Raw genomic sequence first — 24,460 nt, 5'->3', positions numbered from 1 at the left:
GCAGGTGACTGAGCACTGGGACAGGCTGTCCAGAGAGGGTGTGTGACCTCCCTCACTGGGGATATCCCAGAGCCATCTGGACACAATCCTGTGCAATGTGATTTGAGAGGACCCTCCTTGAGCAGGGAGGTTGGCTCAGATGACCCAGTGTGGTCCCTTCCATCCTGAACCCTGCTGTGACTCTGTGACAGTGCTGCAGTCAGATCTTTCTCCTTTCTCACATGTAGTGCTTCAGCTTACCTGTCTCCAGTGAAAATGTGGACATGCAGGGTTGTATTCAGTAAATGCATTCAGCTTCAGTAAGGAAACTGCCACCTTCCTTCTCCTTCTGTGCTTCACACCTGTGACCAAGCTGTACACCCCTGTATTAAATGATCCAGTGGCATGAGTTCTCTCCCTTAAGGATTAGTTCCTCATACTTGCTATGTAAGTAAGTAGGTGTTCCATGGGTGACTCACTGTGTCTCATTTGCCCTAATTGCAAGTGCTTCATCCCTCCTAATATTTAGGAGGCCTTTGCCCAGCTCACCAGGTTTATGCTGAACTGTGTGAGCTTACAACTTGCACCAGTTCCCCCTTTATCAGTTAATTCTTTGCCTAATTCAAGGAGTGCTTTCAGTCCTTTTCTCTAGATTCTTCAGCCTCTTTTGAATTCACACTAGCATCCAGTATGGGAGTGGAAGAGCAGCCATGTCTCTGGCACTAAAATGCCACACAAGTCCCATGTTTACAGTTCCTTTCTCTTTTTTTTTTAAATAGATTCAAGATGAGTTGAGTTTTGATTGATGCAGATTTATTCCTGTGTTTTCATCTTGCCTATTCTATTATTATCATTCTTATTTATTATTTCCCATAATTCTCTGGTTTTTTTTTTTCTCAAAATTTTATGTGGAATACAATGTTATAGTGTTGAGGTGTTTTGAGGGGATATTTTAACTGGAAAATTTGATTGCTGCTTTTCCTTCCCATTCTTAAGACTGGGGGAAAAGGTTTCTTGTCATCGTGTTTCCTCAGTCTTTTCTTTGCAGAGCTTCTGTTCTCACATTCTTCGTTTTGGAAAATATGCTTTCATGCCAGTGTTGATTTCCTTCAAATATGTATTTATCCTTTTTCTTTTGTAGATGGAATGAATTTGTTGCTCATATATTACCCCACTTTCTTGCCAAGCTGATGCTGAGAAATAGTTTAACCATTGTATTGTAATAGTGTGGTTGGTGTTGTCCACAGAGGATTACAGGATCGGGGCAGCAAAAGACAAAGCTCTAAAGTGTTGGTGACATGAACACGGGGTCTCATTGGTCTGTTTGAGGACATATGGTTTGAGGTTGCTGGTTAATGATACAAGAAGTGTCTCTTCTATCTTGCTAGCTCATGCCACACATGCATGTGTCCCTTTCAGTAACAACCTCCACCCAGCAAAGCAGGGGAGATTGTTTTCCCATTCATTGGAGTTTAATTCTTTTCTTGAAAAGTTACTGTTGCCAAAAGAGCTTGACTGGGTGGAGAACCCAGTGATGTTACTCAAGCCTTTTGACAGTTCCATGAGCCTTTCTAAATAAAAAAGTGGGTGTATCCTATTTGTGATAAATATTATTTAGATTTTTTTTCTGCTTCATCTCATCTCACTCTTCTTTGTCCTAGAGGTCATTGTGATTACAAGGAAGGAAATCCAGAAGATGCTAAACCTGGACACAAAAATGAAGCTTGATTTTGTGTGCATCAGTGACAACATGGACATGGGTACAGCAGATTCACTGAGGCATATTCACCAGAAAATTAAGGTATTACTGTCTTTTATTGAACTTAACTGGAAGTTATTTGTTTGTAATTTTTTTTTTTGTTGTGTTGTAAGGAGTGTCCTGTGTAGTGATACTGTGCATAACTGAATTTCCTGGTCTTCAAAAGAGCTGAATTTTGTAAAGGTCACCTCACAAGGGAACGCACACAAAGATTCTGAATGACTGGAATTGAGAGCTGGGAAGGCTGGAGCCTGTTCAGGCTGGGCTTTGGCTGCTTCTTGGTCACTGTTAGCTTTCTGGCAAGGAATTAAAAGGTTGTATTTGTTTCTATGATTTTTGATACAGAGTGTGATAGTTGTTGTCTGTCTACCTAGTGCTTGGGGGAGTAGCTCTGCACAAATGTTCTTTGCTGTCTAAGGCAGTGCAGTGGTGCTCCAGAGAGTTTGTGTTCACTGCTGGTCATGACACAGGCGTGCCTGCACTCTTGGGTCAGTGACTTGTGCTGGGCTTCAGTTTTCTGCTTTTCCTCTGCTTTTGTTCCCTTGGTCTTACAGTAAGGTCTTCAGTAAACAGTGCCCAGATGTGATAAAGGGCTGCTGTTCGAATAAAACCAGCAGTTTATAGAATTTTAATTTCCAGCTGCATAATTAAAACACTCCCATGTAAGGCAGAAACTCTGCTCAGAGCTCTTGCTGTGATCTGGGACAGAATTTTGTTTTTGTTGTTGTCATAGATTTAATCATGGGATTTGTTCCCTGTCTGTTTAGGCCATCTTAGCCAAATTGCCTGTTTAAATAAATGTTGCAACAGAACATCAATGAGTGCTTAAGTCCTGAGGTTTCTTTTTGAAGCTCTTTTTGAAGCTAACAAAGTGCAGTGTTACAGGCTATATACTCCCAAGAGAAAGACTTCATTTGAGACAAGGTGAAACTTCAAGGCAAATACGGATGTGTCAATGGCACAAGGAGATAGATCTGGCAAGGGATTAATGTACAGACTAGTATTTAGAGGGTGAAGAGAATGCATAACAAAGAAAATCAAAATTAACAAAATCAGTTTAACTGAACTGAATGTTTCTGCCATGTGCAGAATCACATTTTGTCATAACTCAGTTTGGCAGTATTTTTTAAATACATGTGTGCAATGAGGAAGTATCTGCACTGCAAATTGGAACCCTGACCTTACAGTTTTATTGTCTGATCAATATTGGGGTTTCTGTCTTTTGGTAATCCAGCCAGGTCTGCTTAGGGGCCCTGGGAAGCAACAAGTAGAGTGTCTGTGAGTTAGAAAATAGTGTGTCTTCACAGGCGGCAGTGTTGATCCTCTGTTTATTTTCCAGAAAAGAGGCTTAGAGAAGATGTGAGGTAGTGCTGAAACCCACACAAGTTTTCCTAAGTCAGATGCTATGTATGAGTGGCAGCAGCTGCTTCTGCCCTTTTTATTCCGTGTCTGCTTGCCTGGGCACAGAGGACAGTGGTCTCTTATTTGAAAGAAGCCTATACTAAGTTCTTGAGCAGATTGCTGCACTGTGTATTTTGGAGTCATTCCTGTAGTAAATGCATACCACTAGTGCACCTCTTACAGGGTATGCCCTCTCCTGTGTGATAGAGGTGAGAGAACTCCACAGTAGAGGTAGCTGAAAAGCTGCTGTATGTTGGCTGTGTTTGCGGTGCAGTGGGAGAGTGATCTCGTTGAAGAATGAGTTTCCCTGGTGAAAACAACTGCTTCTTGTGGCCATAGTTTGCTGGCAGGCTTTTTGCAGCCCATGCCAAAAGTCTGATGAGAAGTTTAAACTGGTTGCTGAAACTTAGTTGTCACAAATTGAGTTAATTGCCCACAGACAGAAGAGCAAGTATGCTCAGTGAAAGCGAGGTAACATGGCACAGCATAGACAACTTGCTTGTGTGCAGTGCAAGTGACAGGGAGTAGAGCCAAGATTATAAATGCGCAGTAAGAAATATGGCTAAGGGTAGCAGAACTGCTGATCACAAATTCTGAGATGTGCATAAAGCACTCTAAAGCATAACATTTCATGACTTGCTGCCTTGTCTAGCATTGACTGAAGGAGTCTCACTGCTGCTTGCTGTGCCTGCAGTTTTGGGCCTTTTTGTTGTGTTGCTCCTTGGGTAATGAGGCTTGATACTTTAAAGATTAGATGTCAAGATTAGACTTAGAAAATTGCATTCAGAAGTAGCAGGAGAGCACGTACATGCAAAACCTGTAAGGGCTAAGGAAGTGTAGTTTCCATTGTTATCTCTCTTTATGGTGCTGGTGTTTTTTGGTGGCAGGTAAGACTGACTTGTCATTCACAGTAACAACCATCTGACTGCCAGTCTTACTTTTTGCAAGTGTTCAGAAGTTCATGAGAGCAAAGGAAACTCATTAAAGTTTTTGTTTGCTGTTTGCTCACTCTGCACACATAATAATGTTTTTGACAATTTTGCTTCGAAAGTTGATATACTAGATGCAAGTTCTTTGCTCTATTGGAAGTCTTCTTGTTATTTTTGGCTGTCTCAGCCTACACCTGATTGACAAGGTAGCAGCTTCATTAGGATTTTCATGTTCATTACAAGTCTGAATGTATACTTTTCTTGGATCCTTCATACAATAAAAATATTATGCTAAACTTGGGTCCTTAAGGTACCTACATGAAAAGTAGCAAACGCCAGAAAACTTGGTCCTGTAAGTTTCACTTTGTGTATTCCTAGGCCTGGGTGTCAGTCTGGCCTGTTCTTTACCAGTACTTCTCTAACTGATGTGTGTAGTGGGTTGTTTTGTTTATTTTTATTAATCATTTAGTTCTGGGGTCTGAATAGCAAACACCATTAATCAGTTTGTCCTCACAATTCTCCAACTGAGAACTGAGGCATAATTAGGTGAAGAGATACAGCTTTTCTTTAAAATCATATATACTTGCTTTCTCCTCAATAACTACTATTAATCCTTGTTTCTGGTTTTCATTGGTAAGCAGCACTGGCTGGAGCATTCAGGTGAGTTGAATCTGGGTAATAGGGAAATCATAAAGGTCTTGACCGTTTCAGTGATGATATGTGATAACACTTTCTAGCAAGAGAAAAGATTGAGTGCTGTCTGCTGCAGGCTGTGGTAGCAGATGATGCAGTTTGGTTTTGTAGGCAGCTTGTCTTTCAGTGGTAATTTTTTGTTGTTGTTATTATGGGGAACAGCCTTTTTAAATGTGAACTTATTTTGATGCTCCTTGTAATTTTATGTAATGAAATCCCCTGGCTCACTTAGGGAGGCTTTTCCTCTGTAGCTGGTATTAGTGGACATGCTTTTTTCAAGTCATATTGTAAAGTCTTTTGATACATCCAGTATGGTTTTTTGCAGTCCAGAAATAGGTCTTCATTTATTTGACTTCTGCTGTCATTCTTAAAAGCCTGCTCCTGCAGTTCAGTGGACCTCCTTTGGCTGATTCACAGGACCAGTATGCAAAATGTGTGCCATGACCTTCATATTATAGCACATAGAGTTTGGCTGGTAACACAGAACTTGTGATTTTGGGGAATAGTAACAAGAAATTTGTGTAGGAGCTAGAAGCCCAAGAGTAAATTGCAGTGTCTCAGAATGTACTAGTTGAAATACTGTGATGATAAGCAGCCACTCTGATGGAGGAAGGAAAGGTTGATGCAAAACTAGAATGTATCAGGTAAAGTATTCTTTATGGTAGAGATGAGAAATTAATTGTATTGCTTAAGGCAATGAGAAGGAGTTGTTTGCCAGGAATATTGAGCAGGTGTGGAACTCAAAGGTATCAAATGTGGGACAAACACTAGAAAAGAAGATAAGATACTCAGAGTGGAGTATAAATGGGTTTAAATTAGCTGTGAGAAAACATAGGCTGAAAATTACAGAAAAGTTTTAATCAGAGCAGAATGTGATTGTGAGACAGTTTTCCAGGTGTAAACAAGATAAGAATCCCTCAGTTTCCTCCTTGAATGAGAATCTGTTTTGTTTTAGTTTTGTTTGCTTTTAAATAAACTGAGTAAATCAATAGCTGGAATGACAGGAGGCAAAACTCTTGACTCAGGAAACCCCTTTGAGGACTGTGTTTCTGTGACTTTCTGCTTGTACCATTCATCAGGCTGCTAAAGCCCTTTTTGTGGATTGTAGATTACTGTTGATGAAAAAAATAAATGGCAAGGGGTGTCACTATAGTTTACAAATGAGCTCCTCTGAAATTTAGGCATCTCTAATATTTGACCATTTTGTTTCCTGTGCCAAATTTTACCAGACCCACACAGCTGCTGTCTGGCACCCCTCCCAGGCTGGGGCTCTCCAGGCAGCAGGTTGAAAAACCTGGTTAACTGATGAATCTGTGTTTTGGGTGGATTGGGTGTGCCTGGATCAAACATTTGTCTTCACTGAGTCTGTATTATTTTCATCTTCTATTAAGCATTTCTCTCCCTTGTGTCGCTCAACTATACTCCAGACAGTGATTAAAATGTGGCGTTCCAGCAGAGTAACAGCAATGGAACAATTTCATATTTTCCTCCCTTGATGAGCCCTTAGCTGTGTTAATGGAAGCCCTGAATAATATGCTGTGAATTAATCAGCTTGTCTTCTGCTGCTATCACTGCTGAGTGCTTGTGAGAGAAATGTTTCATCTCAGATGGTCCACCTGGTTTTCTCAGTTTCAAAAAGTAAGATTACAAAGTAATATAGCTCTTTAAAAGCAAAGCAAAACAAACCCTAAAAAGCTACCAAAAAGAAGAAGAAAAACCAACTTTCTTTGAGCAAATAAACAAAGATTGAAACTCCAGATTCTCTTGGAATGTGCATCTTTGGGATCCGTGTTGTGGAAAGTGTGATGTCACGGTGGTGGTCCGTGTGCTGCTGAGGGTCACTGATCCGTGGAGTCTTGGCCAGCACGGCGAAGCGCTCCGCTTCCTCTGCTGAAAAATCTCCTTTCCAAACACATGATGTAAGGAAGCTTGCTGGAACGGCTGGAAGATGGAATCTGAATCCTTTTGGTACGACTGAGCAGAGTTTGGTGAGCATGGAAAGAAAAATTTAGGTCCCCATAATAGAGAGTTATGTATTTTTTTGTACTGTCAGTGGAAATAAAAAACCCAAATGAAATTCATTTGTAAGAGACAAGGTCTATATAATAGCAAGGCTGAACTAAATATTCTATTAATCTGTTTTGAAGTAGTAAAAATAATTTAATATTTTTCTTCCAGCTCAGTTGACAGCAAACATTTTTACTTAAGTGTTTAAAATGCAAATAAAAATGCTGTCTTGGTTTTTTTTCTGTTTCTGCCTTTAACAATGTTGTTAGTAAGGAAAGCAGATGTATCAGAAGACTGTTCACAGGGTATCTAGCATCTTTTTTCTCTCTCTCTGCCTCTTACTGAAAGCTGCCACGACTGAAGGCACTGGCCAACATTATTTTTGTTTTTTTAAACATTTATTACAGTTTGCATGCCCAAGTCCCATTCCCAAAGCAGAGCTGATGGTCTTTGTAGAAAGCAGCTACATGGGCAGGTGCTCAGGCTGTGTGGCTGGGAGGAACAATACACCACTGCCTGACTCTGTGCTTGAGGAATGTGTTCAGGACTTTCAGCTGATCATTATTTTTTCTGGCAGGGTAAGAGAGAATTCAGCAGTTGTTGGGGGGTTTTGTTTGTTTGTTGTTTTATTTTATTTTTTCTAATGTTACTCAGCTTTAGAAGACTCTAGCTAATTAAATTCTTTTGCTGCCCAGGTTTGCTATGGATAATGACTTAAACACCAGAAGTTTGAATAAGGCAATTAGCTGTGAAAGCTGGATCAAGAATGATTATTAGGGCATTTGCTATTCTGCCCATTGTCAACTAAAGAGGATGCCTTCCATTATAGAGACTGCAAAACCTTAGGTGTTTTGCAAGAAGAGTCATTGACAGACCTGAGATGCCTGTCAGTTCAATTGTTGCATCTCCCACTGCATGTCCTTTTCATACTCCTGGGAACTCCAGGCCCGTGCTCATTATGTTAACCAATACCTCTTGTTCCCATGTAGAAGTTAATGGCCATTGCTTTTCCTGTATTACAGTGTGTGTTTTCATTTAGGCCCTCTGTGGTTTCTGATGAATTACACGAATTCAGCCTATTCTACTTGCAGACACAGCAAGCTCTTTGCCCAGGCATATAGCTGAAGTAATTTATTTAAAAGCATCCTGGTAAAAATATTTTCCTGGTTTTGTCAGCCACTACTAGTTTTCATTTCTGGGGAGTAAATAATAGTGTTCATTTTGGTAAATCCTCATTCATTTTCCCTATTTAAAATATATACAGCTGCCCTGTGTAAATAACTTACTGTGCTTTAAGGATAGCTGTGATAGCTGTAATGCCCACAATTGCCATGAAAAGCCCAAACATTCTATGAGGGAAGATCTGTTAAGATCCAGACATGGGGAAGATACACAAGTAGAAATCCCACAGCCTAGAAACAAAGCAAAAAAGGCTGTAGGCAGCAAGAAAGGAATGTTCTTCCAGAAAAATGTCCAAAGAAGATATAATTGCAGGTGATATTCTTCCCCTGAAAGAGAAAATGGAATTGTTCAGATCAGACACAGCTGATCTGTGTGTTGGAGCCTCAGTACCTAGTTCCAGTTTTTGGGGAATGTGGAAGGAAGGAGATGTCAAACGTCAGCCCATGGACTTAATTATGCTGGAGAGGGTTTTCCCCTGTGTCTGGTTTTGCAGCTTGGTACAGTTGTGTAACACTGATAATAGGAATGTGGTGTTGTGAACAGCACAGGCTATCCCAGAGACTGTCACTCTTCTCAGCACTGGTTTTCTGTCACTGTTTAATTTGGTGAAACCCATGTTGAAGATCATGGACTTTAGGACTTTAGGATGCCTGGAATTTAATTTTGCATTTTTGTCATGCTGTGTTAACTGGGAAACCCAAACAGGTTATCTCATTTTTCTTCGGTTCTGTGCTGAAAATGGAAAAGCAAATGTGCATTTAGATTTTTCATGAATCAAATTTAGATATTCTTCTGTAGTATAAATTCAATCAGCTTCTTTGGGAAGATGATGAAAATTCTTGATGTAGACTAATAGTGCTAGAAAAAGCAGTGGAGGTCTTGAAGTTTTCGTAACATTTTTCTTACAACAGCAGTTGCTGCAGACCAAACACCATTAGAAAAATTGGAAAGGTGCTAGAGGAGAAAATGATCCTGTGTGGAAGATTAGTTTAGAGATCTACAGTTTATAATAGTGCTTTTATTTACCATAGCATGAAAAGTATTTAGGGAAGAGCCCCAACATTTGAACAAGGCTGATGGGGTTTCAGGAAGGTGGTTTCCACTCCTGTGCAGGCTGGTGCACAGTAGCAGTTTCACTGAGCTGTCTCACAGAGCCTCTGCTTTGCAGAGTACATCAGAATTCGGGTTTTCTTTTGAAGCAGTGTTGAAACTGGATGTTGTGTAATTACTTGTTTTGACCTTGGAAAGGTTTTTTTTTTTTAATTTAAGATCGTGCTGATACTAGCTGCAGGATGGCAGAATGATTCCTGAGGACACATGCTTGTACGTTTTGGTTTTTATTTAGTGTCTAGTTTGAGACTGCAAGGAACCATTATGATCCTCTAGTCTTTATGGGAGTTTGCACCCACTAGTTGGGTCTGTTAGCCCCAAAACTTAGGGATGACTTAGCAAAAGTGTTTCTGAAATATAGCAAGACTTTCTTCATCTACTAGAATGTATGAATTGTCTGTTACATACTTTGATATTTTATTCCAGGTTATACTTATTCTCCCTCTTAAACCACTTTGTATTTTATTCCTATACTGATCACTGGTTCCTAGCCCTTGAATCCAGTCATTCCTGCTTTTTGTTGTGCTGCTGAGAGATCTGCAGTTGGGCTGATTGCTGGCTGTGGGCAAAGGCCTTCTTTCCCTTCAATAAGTTGAGCCGGTTGAGCTCCATTAGGACTACTTTTATTATTATTGTGTGTATGACTGCAGCACCTGACTGCCTAAGGCTCTGCTTACATTAAGTGTTAAGCCTGGGCTTGAGCTCTGGGCTTTGGCAGCAATTCCTGCTGCGCTGCTGCTGTTGAGGTTGGAGCCCGACTGCTGCGTTCTCCTTTCTGTTCATGGGAGGCAGAGTCCAAGATCAGCTGCGCAGCAGGTCTGGCAGTGCTGCCGTCCAGGTAGTCCTGGAAACCTGCCTTCCAGGAAAGGAGTGATGAGGAGAGTGCCATTTGTTTCTGGAGTTCTTCCTGTGGAGAAGGGGTCTGTCCATGCACTGCATTGAGCCAGGAGAGAATTTACCTTGCCAGGCTTACCCTCCATGAGCTGGCAAATGCAAGGTCTGGGTTCTGGAGTGCTCCCCTGAGCCTTTGCAGGCACAGTGCACGCTTCTGGATGCCTTTAGATGGGAAAACCACATACTCAGGATTGGGACATAAACCCAGGAGATGACCCTGATCTCAGACAGATGAGAGAGCCTACCATTATAGGATCAACTGTGTCAGTCCAGTGCCCCAGGATACTGATAGGATGACGACTGTCAGTGTTCTGCAAGTGTAAGGGTAGCAGGTTTTTTTTACTAAAAAAAAATAAAGACAGCAGAGGCTGAAGCCACACCCTTTAGAAGATACAAATAGATACTAGGGCTGTCATCCTGTATTGAAGTGCGGTAGAAGTAGTTAAGTGCGTGACAAGTGGATGGGATAGGCTTTTAAAAGGACAGTAAACAGCTTGTGGTTCATGTGATAGAAAACAGAACCAGTGAAGAAGGGTGATGGGGGTAGAGGAATAAGCTGGGAAAATTACATTTGGAGTACTGTATAAGCAGGACAAGATTGATTTAGTTGACACCAGAGAAAAAGGTGGATTGGAAAGCTTATGTTCCAGACCAGAAGTTTTACAGTTCAGTAAGTGTCATAATATCAATGTCCTGCTTTGAAAGTATCCTTAATAAGTGTATGAACTTCTGTTCATTTCTATAGTTCTAGGTTTGGTTGCTGAGAACTGTAAATTACACTTTTCCACCTCACATGTCAGTTTGAGCATAGGTAACACGACTTCCTTCTGGGAGGAGACAGGATGCCTTCTAGGCTTGAATATCTTTCCTGTTCCTAGCTTATATGTATGTAAATTAAAAAATATTGATTTTGGATGGTAGCTCGTGAGATGAAAAGATAACCTAAAATGGTGTTTTCATTGTATGGTCCCATCTGATACAAAACATAGGATGAGCCATATGATGGGACTGGGGTTAAGTCTCCTCCCCAGCTTCTGGCATCTTTCTTGCAGCTTTCTTTGGGAAGATAAACAGTGATGCTGACAGGTTACGTATGTGAAGGCATTCACATTGCCTTAAGATATCCTCACCTGATGAATTCAAGGCCATCCAGGAAATTAGAAGAGACTCCCTTGGCTCCCACATCAGACTTTCCTGTTTTCTTTTTTTTTTTTTTTTTAAAAAAAAGGAAAAATAAGCCTCTAAGAAGCTCCTTTCACATTACACAGATCTTAAAATATAATTCTTCCATCCTTTAATGAGGAAAGGTTGCTTCTAGATTACAGATTGAAAGACATTCTGTGCCTCCACTGTCCTCTGTCCTCAGAATAGTTTAGAAGGTGCTGGTCTACAGCAAACTTCCTGCTGCAGGGTGACAGCAGAGTAGGTAAATGCTTTGTGTCTGCTAGCAAGTACTAAATCATGATTTCCCTCTGAATCTTGCCATCAAGGACATTACAAAAGGAGAGTGGGAATTCCCAGCCAAAGGCGGCCAGTTCAGTTGGTAGCTAACAAGATCTTACAGACATCAAAAAATAAATGAGGTTCCCTGCTCCAGTTGCAGCAACAGCCGTAGAGCTTCAAAGAGGTCACAGGTGTGGAAATTGGAGGTCTCTTAATGGAGACTGAGATAAAAAGGGATTATTTAAAGCCTTGGATGTAAGTTTCTGATCTGAAGAGTGGTGAGTAATGCAATTGCTGGGAGGTATCTTTGACTTTGCTTGGAGAATGCTAACAAGCAATCAAAATGCTTGCCCACAGCCAAACTGTTTTTTCCCTTTCCACTCTTTAGAATAATAAAAAGCATTACACACAAACCCCACTGTTAATGCAACATGTGGGTGAAGTTCCAGGCTATTGTGTATAAAACTCAGTCCTAATTCCAGCAGTAATTATAACTTGTTCCTCTCTCTCTCCCCTGTTGTTTGGTGACACCGCAGGAAGTGATGCAAAGTTCTCTGTTTGTGCATGTATTAACTTAGGTTGAGTATATCTAATCTCTTGATTTTCTTTCTTTTCCTGTCAAAGTCTCAGCTGTAATACTTTGCAATTAGAAACTTAACATTTAGCTTCAGTGTTTTGTCTGTTTCAAGTTCTGTTAAGAAGCTGGTTCTACTGCTTGTGGATGTTTTGCTTCTTTTCTGTTTATAATGCAATCTGACATTTGTTTTCCTCTTTCTCTTGAGGCTGATTTTGTTCATATTACAGTTTCCTTGCAACACATGTTTTCTCATTTTCTAGTCTGCTGTTTTTGAGGCCATCAGCAGTTTAGGCTGTGAGGTCCTGCCCTTGTCTATACTTGATAGAAAAAGCATAGTAAATACCAGTAAAAATTCATAATTTGCTGCCAGCTATCTGTGGTAACCTTGACATCTCCTGTTTGATCATAAGGGCTCCAGCAATAATTGCTGAATATAAAAGGGTTTTTAGCATTGCCTTTGTATGCAGGGTGTGAGAAAGTCCAAGGCTTTTTATTTATGCTGGTATATTACACCATATAATTGCATCCATCTTTTGATCCATGGTATGAATTAGTTCCATTGAAAACATGTTTTCTATTTTTAAATCGGCTGTCTTGATCCGAGTTCTTGAAACAATCTGCTTTTTGGTCTTGTTTTTGTGTATATTTTCCATATTGTTCTGGGTTTAATATAGTTGTTGACATACTGGTTTTTAGTGTTTTTTCCTTACTGTTTTCTCTATTTTGTATAAATCTCTTCATGTTTTATGTTGCCCTGTTTTATTTATCTGGATCAAGTATTTAACTTATTTAATACCTGACCATTTCACATAGTTAGTTTATAGTTTATAACATTTGATGGTGAAGTGCTGTTAGCCAGTAGGTAGAGTGGAGATTTGTTAGCCAGAAAGGTAGAGTGGAGATGTGGGGACTTTAGTGCCATGTTTTCATACTTGACTTAACTGAATACTCTGTACTCAGGGATGGTTGGACTGAAAGCCCAGAACTCCAATAATTTATGAAGTCAGTAGGGATGCAGAAGAATCTTCTTGAACTCAGATCATAGGTGGGATGATCTCTGCAGAATCCCACTTTTCTCCACTGGTCAGTAGCTTAGTCTCAGTTTTTCATTTGAGTGAGTGAATGCAAATCTGAGGTTAAAAGGGATTGCTAAGGCCCAAGTTAACACTTCCAAGGAGCATTATATTCTCCTTGTCTTTTCTGTGGCTCACAAAAACATGAGCTGTGCTACCAGGAGGGCAGGGCTGCTGTCCCTGAGAGTAGCAATACAGTGTTTTCCTGTGTTCCTCAACCCAAAATCATTTGCTGCTCTCTTATGCTTGGTGGCCTTTTCACCTGCTCCGTATAGCAGCTTCTGTGGCAGAGCCCTGGTCTGTGATGAGACCTGCTCTTTGTCATAAAAGTAGTAGAGACAAAATGGCACACAAAATGTGTCAAGTTTGGCAGAGCAGGAAGATGCCAGATATTCCAAGTATTTGTCTCATGCTCCATCCATTTGACGGTCCTTCTTGATTTAAGACCTTTGCCTTGCCCTGCCCGTGGTTGTAATGCGTGTGGAGAGTGCATTTGTGAGTGCATTTTTTTCCTTTGGAGTTGTTCTGCTTGAGGTGTGTGCTTGCTGGGGTTTTTTTAATCAGTTCGTGTTGATTCTTATCGTCTGTATAATAGTTTGGGGTTGATGTAATCATTGTTCCATGTATTTCATTAAGAGATGTGCGTGTACTTAGGCGTTTGCATAATTCATGAAGTCAAGTATGTTCACATACCCCTTGTTAGCACGTGAGTGCATGTAGTAAGTATGTACTTCTCTTCTTTGTATCAGTGGCTCATTGGGAAAGGTGCACTGCATTTATTTGGTGTGTATATATGTAAAAAACCCACAAGTTCTACCATTTATTTTCTTTCTTCTACACCCACCTCGAAAACGTAAAGAAAAACACACACTTCTGCTAAGGTTCTAGGATAGTTTATTTTTTCATTCAGCCATTAGTTTATTCGTTCAGGAGTTGTACACTGGAAAAAAAAGTGCATCCATTAGACAGTGAGGGCTTTATTTATGAGGGGGGTGGTGTTTCAAAGGGGAAGCTGTCAAGTCCCAAAAGAGCCTTTCATGGTGTATTCTCAGCGTGCTTCTGAGGCCACTGCTCTGCTCATCAGGAGGAGAGGCAGAAATGTGGGCTTTACAGAGCAACTGTGTGTTTCACTGGTCCCTGCGCTCACTGACGTTTATTTACATATTGGGAGAGTAAATGGGTAGAACAGATGGCAACCAGACATTTGGTGGTTCTGTTCCCGTATGCTCCTCAGGGGTCTTGCATTCAGTTTTTGCAAAAAGCTTGTCCTATAGGGAGGAGAAAAAACCCAGGAGCCTGGTCAGAACTATGAAATGCTTGTTGGGTTTTTGCATTAGTGACAGATTAAAGCATTTAGTAAAATGTGAAATAATTACAAGGTTTGTTTTACAAGTCCAGATAGTCGTTCCTTAGTATAAGACTATTGGGGTGTCAGTCTCTCTCATTTGATTATTTCTTATTTTCACCACTGGAGTGAATGCAGCTAGATTTGAAGCTGGCAATCTCTTCTTTCTATAAAGTGAGTTTGAAAAGTACAGGTCTATTTATATGGGTCTTGAATACCTTTTGGTCTTTTCTGTAAACGTTGTTATTCATTCGTGCTCTTGTAAAAACAGAATATCTGAAAATTTTGCAGGATTTTCCAGGATATTTAATATGTGTTTCTTCACAGTTTACAGTTGTGAAGCGGGAGATTTGCTTCCATACCAAGCTGAATTTTTTTTCTTATTTTCTTTGTGCACCCTGGAATGTTGGAGCAGGGCTGCTCCAGAGTGCTGGGCAACTCACTTTAGTGGTTTGGGTTGTTGGGGTTTTTTCCAATGTGTGCATGTTGGGTTTTTTTAGAGAAGTGCTAATTAAAACACTTTCCTTGGGCAAAACTGTAATATAAAATACACATTTTGAAAATATGTTAAAAGGAGTGATGCAAGTCGGGTTTTGAATGTGTAAAATTCTCGACCTGCAGATTGTTCCTTCCTGTAAAGCAGCCAGGTGTTTCTCAGTAAAGTGGGGACAAATCACATGAACATGGAAGAGCTTGACCTTTTGCACAGCATGCCAAATCAGCAGCTCCAACAGTTTGTGACATGATGAATTCCAACACCTTATTGGTAAACACATGAAACTGCCTAGCAGTTATAGGAGAACCTGTCAAATAATGTAAATACCAGACCTCAGCTAATCACAATTACAATGTGGAATCTCCTCATGTTAGTTAAAAAAGCAAGCTTTTCTTTAATAAACCTTTCTGGAATGGGAGGTCAGTCATGAAATAGTTTGCTTTAAACCAAGATAGTTTTCAAAAGTAAGAGTAGAATTACTGATCGATCCTCCATGGATTAACTCAGGTTTTTTCTAAGTATTGTCTAATGCCCTTCTCATTAAATATTGTCTTTTAAAAAGATAAAATTAGGCAGCCATGTCACACTGCAGGGAGACTTAGCATGGAAAATGGCAGCAGAGAAAGTGAAAATGGTAACTGTCAGAAAAGAAACACTATCTTCTGGAGAGGCCTTTAGAAGGTTGATCATTAACAAAAAGTGGAAATTTGCTACTTTTGTGTTAGCCATGCTGCACAAATATTATGTTAGGATTAGTTTAAATTAAGTTAATTGCTGAACTCATAGGTTTTTGGCAGCAAATCTCGCAACCCCCATGAAATACGGAAAATTTTTTCTAAATAAGAGTTTTTAGGTGGATTATATTAGTAGTGTCCACCGTTAATGAAGCTGCTATGTCTTGCTCAATATGTGATAAAGTTCCTGTGACTTGTGCAGCAGTTCTCTTAAAAACTGCATAAGGGATTTAGGAATCCTTTGAGATCAAAATAAAGTACAAGCCTCCTATTAAATAGGACCTAACATCCTTTTTTTTTTTTTCCTTCTAATATGGAGTATTGCTGGTTTTAGGAAATGTATTTCTAAACTGAGCCCACCATCGCAGTGCAATTACTGAGTAAATCACATCCTAGATAGTCTTTGTTTTTTTTGTCCCCCAATAAAATAACATAGTTTAAATATCTTTTCCAGCACTTTGTTGCCAGATGCAAACTCAGCTAAAAAGAGTTCTTCAGAAAGATTTTTTTTCTACCTCATTATATAACTAAAAGTAGCTGTTGAAATAACTGCAGAATTTCTTGCTGGTTTTGAAAGCCATGGCTTCTGTGTCCTCAGAAGCAGATGAAGAGAATTCAGATGGTCACATATTGTATATGCTGCAGATCTGGATAAGCATTAACCAAACAACAGTAACAGCAGGACTCAAGAAAAGTGCACTGGTAAAAACCAGGAGCTATTTTTGGCAGTGGTAAATTAAAAAATAAGAAAAAAGTTAAGTGAGTTAAGTGTGTATTTGGTTTTGGGTGTTCAAATGCTAATCCATATGTGGTAATTTCTGTCTCTGAAAGGTTTGCTGGTTTTTTTTTCCTTCTTTGACAGACTGATGTCTTGGTGTTGAGCTGCGATCTGATCACAGATGTTGATTTATACAAAGTTGTGGACCTCTTTCGAACACATGATGCTTCTCTCTCCATGTTAATGAAGAAAGCTCATGAACCAACAGAAGGGGTACCAGGACAGAAAGGGAAAAAAAAGCCAGGTATGTAGGAAGGAATACATATTTATTAATAAATTATAGAGAAACCACTGGTATGTATGATATGTTTAGTTATCAGTCCCAGAGCAAAAGAAATAAAAAAGGCACAGATACCCTATTTTTCCTCAGATTCCCTGGTGAGGGTGTGACTTGGTTTTTTCCAGCTCAGAATTAAGTATTAGACTCGTGTAATCTTGCAGGCTGTGATCCAAAGCTCACAAGAGTTAAGGGAAAAGCTCCAGGTGACTTCAGTGAGTTTTGGATGAAACCCTGAATTTTTGTTACATATGAACATTAAAACCGTTAGGTTTTTCAAGAGCACTACGCATCAGCCAGATTATAGCTGGGAATTTTACACTGACTGTAGGGACCGGCACTAGGTGGGTAAAAAGCACTTGTAGAAATTCTCCCCTCTCATAATATGTAGTGAATTACTCTTCTGAAATCACATCCAGGAGCCTTTTGCTAGGCAAAACTCCCACTGATTTCAAGGAGCTGATTAGATGCTTATCTTGTCCATTTTACCATAATATCTTAGTGCCTTGTAATCTTTAATGTATCTGTTCTCACAACAGTGCTGTAAGGCAGAGCAGGGCTATTATACCCATTTTACTTATATGCTAAAAGTACTAAATACCACACAGTTGTTCCCACACTATACCTCTCATTTTCTGTTAATGATATCTGTTAAAAGCTGAGCCTTAACTATTGGCAGTTTAGTGGGACCTGGTCCTTGATTAAAGCTCAGAGGCATTACTGGAATACAAGTAAGAAAATGTAGCTTCAAACTGTTTGAGAGAGGAGTGAAATGCAAGCCAACAGTTGTCTGAAAGTGGAGGAAATAAGTTTTTAAAAGAAAACTTCTTAGGCTCTGCATGAAGATTTTTCTGGAGCAACGTGTAAGGTTAGTAGGGCTGAAAGCATTTAGTAGTTGGACTCTCAAACAGCTCTAACTCCCCTACTTTTGAAAAGGCAATCTAAGTGCTAATGGCACATAAAACATTGTCAAGAGCACTGCTACAGCGGAGAGTTGAGCATTCAGGAGTTGTAAACTAATGGGTCTGTGGTTAAACATCATAGAGCTTCCCAGCATGTGAGCTCTGAGCACACAGGGTGGGGGTGAGGAGGTCTGTGAGGATAAACAAGATTATCTGAAGGCTCTTTTCAAATATAAACACATCAGATTGTACATGCATTCTTATTTTGCTTGTTTTTTATGTTAGCGTGCTTGACTTTGTAGCATAACTCTTTCTACATGACTTGTTGAAATTTGTGTGTGTTTTTTCAGATCTGTAAAATACCAAACTTGAAAAGACTAAAATTCCATTATGTAGAAGTGTTCTGTCACCCCTGGTGTTTTTCTGTGGGGCTCAGATCTCCCATGCAAAGCACCACTTGAGCTGCCATGGACAGCAGTAGTGACATGTTTCCTGTGAACTGCCTCCGACAAGACATGAACTCTACCTGGCCTGTTTCAGTCATTTGATAAAAGCAGGGGAAGGCCAAGACAGGAATCTTAGTTTCTCCTCCAGGTTCTGGAGGAGGGAAGTACATTTTAGGGAGTACCAGACCCTCCTGGCTTTCATTCCTACTTGACTAAATCTACCCTATTGCTGTCAACATTACCTTTGCTCATCCATCTTCTTTTGCCTATGCTGGCTTCTGCTGCCACCAGCTTCCTTTTTTTTTTTTTTTTTTTTTGTGTTCTCTTTCGTTAGTTTTTTCCTCAAGGATTCTTGTTGAGAGCCTGGCTTTTCTTTCTCATCTATTTCTCTTTTCTTTCACTGATGATGGATGGAACTGCCAGTTCCATCTTCTGTTTCTGACTTCTTGTCTTCATCTGGTTCATTTATCTACCTACAGTCACCTGTTCTCTTCTGATTCCTGTCCCATCTAGTGTCCTTTAACAGGCAGTCACAGTTTCCAGTAGTTTTCAGGGGCTGCTTTCTGTCCCTTCCAGCCTGTCTTACAGAATCTTCATTTTTTTATGGTTTTTTTTTCCCTCACCTCTGTGAGTTTATGACATTTATTTCCTTGTAAAAGACAGACTGCAAAAAGACAAATGAAACTCTTTCCCCTGGAACAGTCATTGCAGCATGGCTGTGGACCCTCCTGGTTTGTGTGCTTTGCTTTTACCACCTGATGGTACAGAAAACCTTAGGTAGCACCTGCTATTTGAGGAATTGGAACAATCTATCCTTAAGAATAAAATATGCAGAAACACTTGCAGCAAAAATAGAAGGCTAGAGGAGAATAAAGCATATAAACCTGCAGTTTTCCAAAGATTGGTTAGAGCTTTTCAAGGGAAGGGACACCAAACCATTTCTGCTTATGCTAAACTCTTTTTCCCCTTAGCCTTAGAACCAGCTGAATGGTTTTTGCTGTAGTTTTTCAAATGTTCCTCTTAAGCCAGCACCTGGCATTAGAAATTTCATCCCAGACAGTTAAAACTTGGTGAAACTTATAAGCACCCAAAGACAAGATATTAACATGGAGTATGTTGGGCAGTTTTCCATAGTAGGTGGCACTATTATCTCCTTCTCTAAATTGTGACACATACAAGTTTTTATGTACTTGGACTCTACTGTTCAAGTGTTTCTATTAGAAAATTGATCCCATGACAAGCCACTGGATTTATTTTTTCACTGTTCCTACAAAGCAATTCGTTTTTTAAGAAGTATAAACAAGATTTTATTTCGCATACGTCATGGAATCTGATACAAAGTTGTTGCTTTTGGGGTATTATTGAACATTCAAGAACTGTGATATAAAGAACAGTTCTTAAATTAGCATGAATTGCAGTGTGTTAAGTGCTATAAATTCATCCTGATGGTTTCCTGCAATGTTTGACTCAGCTGCAAATTACAGGGTCTAGTTCATTGGGTTTTATATTTAGGGGATCATATAGTGACAATAATAATCTCATTGGCTTTTTTAACAGAGCAGTAAGAGCAATGGCAATTAAAAAAAACACATGAAAATGCTAGTCAGTGGTAGTAACCCAAATAAACAGAGAGTGTTTGGAATTCAGAGGAATTCAGATACCCAGAATGGAGCTGTGTGCTTAAAGATGACCTGCAAGGGATTGAGTGGAAAATAGTGTCTGAACTTTTCTTTGTATAAAGAAAGGCAGAAAAGATGGGGATGGTGACTCTTTCCTGCTTATTTTTCTTGTCTTGAAAGCAGCAAGCATCTCATCACTGGTATTCTCTGTGTTTGCCAGAAGACCTCTTGGTGGTCTTGAAGGCTGCATCCTGTGAAATCCTCTCCACTTAATTGAAAGGGTGGGGATACTGAGTCTTTAACAGAGATGTCTTTTTCTCAAGTCAGTTAATTATGATTGATTAGAAAGCATTTTAAAAAATGTGACTGAAATTTATTTCTTTTTCTTACTGAAGTGCTTAGTATTCTCTTATGATGTCATAATTTCTTTATGTCATTAAAGCCCTTAAAATTGATGGGGATCTAATTTGTAAGATAATTAATATATTTCATTAGCAGTGTCAAGTCCTTATTTGTCTATTGTGAGGAGGCAAAACACATCCTGCATGTCATTTTTATGCTTTAAATGATTTTGTTAAGTTACTGTCACTTTAACACTTTTCTCAGACTTTTTGCAGGGATTTTGTGAGCTAGTTATGTGTCTGCTCTTCCATTTATTTTTTCCTTCCAGTGATGCCAGTGGGATTTGAAACAGCACTCTTGTACCTCTGGATAATTGTTTTTGTCTTTTGTTTAAATTACTGAAGTAATGTTTTTTATTGCCAGTATACAAGGAGAAACCTGACCTTGCATCTGCTACAAAAAATCCCACAGTGCACTCTCATGGCTTCACTGTTTGTTTCTTACCTATCCACACAAGCAAGAGCAGCTGGTTTGGTGTTAGGCATGTGCTTGGTCCTGCTCTCATCAAGTTGGTTTTTCCCTTTTTCCTGTTGCATAGAGTTTTGCTGTAGCAGTGTAATATGTTCCTGTAAGAACAGCCAGGAGGAGATGGGCAGGCAGGACCTGAACTTTCAGGGAAGTGTTGGTGCCTTGATAGAGGAAAGTCAGTCACTGTTGTATTTCCAGCCTGTCAGGAGACCCCCCTTAGGTGGCAGAGGTGAGGGTTCATGCACCCCTAATCTCAAACTTCACAGCCCTCCACAGAATGAAAATAGGCAGTGCTTTCAAGACTTACTCTGAGTTTTTACAGCAAGTAAGTTTTATTGTAATTGTACTTATTTTGTCATGGTTTTAGATGTTCAGGCCTATTTTCATATTTCTTTGCTGTGTAATGAATTTCTAAGAAGGGTTGAGAGTTTTCTGAAGAGGGTATGCTTGATCACTTGGATCAAAGATTGCACAGGAGAACTTTCAACAGCTGCATAGATTTGACTGTTTTCATGGTAGTTATTACTGTGGTAACTCTGAAAGAACAGGTATAGGTAAAACAAGGGATGGGCCTGAACTGAGAAAAATGAAGTTAAAAATAGTTTGTCTGAAAATTATCTTAGAGAATTAGCTACTTCTAGGGTATGTTGTTACTCCAGCATGGTTAAAGACATAGAACTTAGGAGATCAAATATGTGCCAGTTTGGGCCAAAATTACAGTCTTTGTTGGGAGAAAAAAGATTTTTGTTAAAATTGTGCTGTGGCTTACTTGTACAGCCTGTGTCTGTAAATACCATTATATGGCTGCCACCAGAGTGGTGGCCCAACTACAGAGTGAAAATTAGAATGAGCTACCACCACTGTATTCAGATGTTGTGGAAAACTGTTAAAAAACAAAAGCTTTATATTTCAGTAGGCCAGAGTCCTTGCTGATGCACAGTCACTGATTGCAGGAGATACAGACTGCTACAATAATACATGTGAGTGTTAGGTATTCTCGTGGTGGACAATTTTAGAAACAGATATTTAAACCAAGTTAATCCACCCAGAAACATCCATGGTAGAAGTCTAAGAATCTATACTTTTATGTCTGTTTGTGATTTACGTATTGGTATTTGTCTAAAATAGATGACTTGCAAAATGCTTATGTCTCAACTGAAATCATAATCCTCTCCAGACCCCTTAATTCTAATGTGGAGTGACATTATAAGAAGAAGCAGTTGGATTTGAAGAACTCACTGCTTGCCTTGAATTTGTTGTTGGTTTAATTCAGGTAGCAGGGGTTTTTATTTAAAAAAAAAAAAGGAAAGGAAAGCACAGCTCAAAATTGAGTGTTGCATGTCAGGACCTGTAGTTCGCATCTTCATAAAAAGGATGCACAAACCTTTCAGGGCCAATATTTTGAATGTCGTGATATATATCAGCTACCCCAACTGACAAGAAGTTGAAAAAGTTATCAACAATATTTATTAAATTCATGGATTTGCTGGGATAGTCGTATTTCATATTTTAGGGGTGGTTAGTGGTGCCATTTGTCTTTCCAGCCTGCATTAAAATGGGGTTATATAATGATTGTGTTTGATTTTCTACTTCAGTGGAGCAGCGCGACTTCATTGGAGTGGATGACACAGGAAAAAGATTGCTCTTCATGGCTAATGAAGCTGACTTGGATGAAGAACTTGTCATTAAAAGATCCATCCTTCAGAAGTAAGCTCATGGGTCCTTGTAATAGAAACTGAACTTGGGATGAGATAAAATAATTGTGTCGTAGGAGAGATGGTTAAAGACAAAGTAGGATGAGAAGGGAAGAGGAAAAGCCACTTTTGCAATATTCTGGGAGCAGTATTTTATTATTTGTTACATCATTGGAACCAAGTAATAGGCTTATAGTCTATAGGTATAGTCTTATACCTTTATTAGGAAAGAATCCAGGGGAAGAAAAAAAATGCATGAAAAGGTAACTCTTCTTGAAACAAAACCTATATTGGAATAGGTCAGATACAGTTTAGATTCAGAGACTGTGAAGTGTTAGGCCTATAAATGAATAGGTCCTATTCCATAAATGAAATGCTTGTCTCATTGGTTGAGTCCCAAATGGTTTTGCAGAGTATCCATGAGAGCCTCTCAGGATTTCATGACCCTCTTACGCATTTAAGGCACAAAATCTCAGCTGTCTTTCCCAGCTCCAAAAGATTCATTACAGAAACCATGCTATAGCCACCATTAAACTTCACTGGGGACTTGGATAAATTTATCAAATATGCCAGACAAGCTGAGCTTTCTGCACTGTGTAATTCATATCCATTAGTAGGAGAAGGAAAGATGACTCGTTCTTTATGCTCTCCAGTACAGTGATTTTAGTTTTCTCAGGCACACATTGTCTGACGTGTTCTGTGTAAAGCTGTGTTGGCTCCTTGAGAGGCCAACCTTTGTAGTTCGTCCCAGGCTGACAGTCAGACTTTCACCTCTGTGAGATGAGACACCTGTGGAACAGCCATTTGAGATCTGGGAATTCATCCATGTGGACCTTTTAAGTCAAGGATGCAGACATCTGGGGTCTGCTCTCAGATAAATCTCTGCTGTGAAAATGCCTCTGGTGTGTGCTGTAGGCCACAGCTCAGTGTAATCTTTCCTTAAACATCCCGCTACCAGATGTGAGGGAGATGCTCTGTGCCCATGGAAAGATGACACCTCCTCTGCCTGAGTTTAAGGATTATCCTAGAAGGAAGGTGATCAAGAGTGTGCCCTGTTAACTGTTGTAATGGAAAGAGCCTGTCCCAGCATGTTTCCACTGGCGCTCTCCTGGGCTCATCTTGGGCATGGGAGGGACCAAGCTGCAGGCAAGCCTTCTGAACATACAGAGCAGCTGATATGTATAGAGTAGGAAATTCATCACTGATGCATTCTGTGGGTTTGTGCACATGAAGACTAATAGATCTATTTTGGGCTAGGGGAGGAATATTTTATCTACTGTTAGTGACAAGCTTGTCTTTATGGCTTCCTCCTGGCACTAGAGGGTGGCTGTGGTATAATGACTTAGAAATTGCTGTAACATATGTGATCTTAGTTGACCCCTGATTTTACAGGTTCATCTAACCAGAGGATTCTCATTCCTATAGCTAAATTTATCAGGCTTTATCCTGCAGGCTAAACTTTGCCCTCAGTAGCACCTGTTCAGTTATATTGTCTTCAGCAGATCTTAAGCATTACTGTTTGGGATTTGGTGAATGGAGTGTTGATGATATACAGATGGGATAAAAATCTATCTGTCTCCCTGTAGTTCTTACATGCACAACTATGAAAGCAAATGTAAAGTGTTAGCCACCCTCCAAGTAAAGCCCAAAGATGCTAGGATAGTGTAGAAGAACAAAAAGAGATCCACTAAGTGTTAAAAAGAATAAAAAATGAATAAAAATGGTGCTTTGAAGCATCAAGCAGAAGTATTGGGCCAGTACCCACGTGGATGAGCCTCTGACATCTGAAACTGCCAACTGTCAATGTTGGTGTGCTCTCTGTCCTGCAGCTGCCATCTTTGGGAAGCTCTGAGGGAAGCAAAATGTATATGGAAATCAAGTAATTTCATTTGAGGCAAATCCAGGGTAAGAACAACTGTGGGAGCTCTAGGAAGACAAAGTGTTGGCAGCTAATGGTGTTTTAACCACTGAGTTGTCTAGACCTGCTCAACCCCTGATTTTCTCATGTGAGAAACAAAAGCGACTCTTGAAACAGTCTTTGAAGTCTTTTTTTAATACATCATACTAAAGAAAGAGAAAAAATGCAAAAAAAAGCAAGCCCTATCTCATTTTCTTCATGGATCATTTGATGTGACTGACTTTCAGCTGCCATGTTGGCTGTTTCTTGATCTCTGGACTTTGTTTTGATGAAATAACAGACTTTGTGGCAAGATGGTGGGAGAATTTCCAGTACACTCATTTGTTCCTCTGTA

At 39.7% G+C, this 24,460-nt stretch overlaps 1 protein-coding gene across 2 annotated transcripts in view; it reads left to right on the top strand.

The window, feature by feature from the left end:
- EIF2B3 (eukaryotic translation initiation factor 2B subunit gamma) overlaps window positions 1-24,460 on the top strand; it is a 96,961-nt gene that overhangs the window by 2,063 nt on the left and 70,438 nt on the right. For both annotated transcript variants that reach the window (XM_071436590.1, XM_071436591.1), the window contains exons 2-4: window positions 1,641-1,780; window positions 16,485-16,644; window positions 22,110-22,221. In XM_071436590.1, coding sequence (XP_071292691.1) covers window positions 1,641-1,780; window positions 16,485-16,644; window positions 22,110-22,221 — 412 coding nt within the window. The remainder of the gene's footprint in view (window positions 1-1,640; window positions 1,781-16,484; window positions 16,645-22,109; window positions 22,222-24,460) is intronic.

Source organism: Agelaius tricolor, unplaced genomic scaffold (genome assembly GCF_023055355.1).
Source record: "Agelaius tricolor isolate 1412-34295 unplaced genomic scaffold, bAgeTri1.0.p SCAF_11, whole genome shotgun sequence".
Classification (NCBI taxonomy): domain Eukaryota; kingdom Metazoa; phylum Chordata; class Aves; order Passeriformes; family Icteridae; genus Agelaius; species Agelaius tricolor.
Note: the sequence above shows the minus strand (reverse complement) of the source record. Positions and strands in the feature narration are given on the sequence as shown.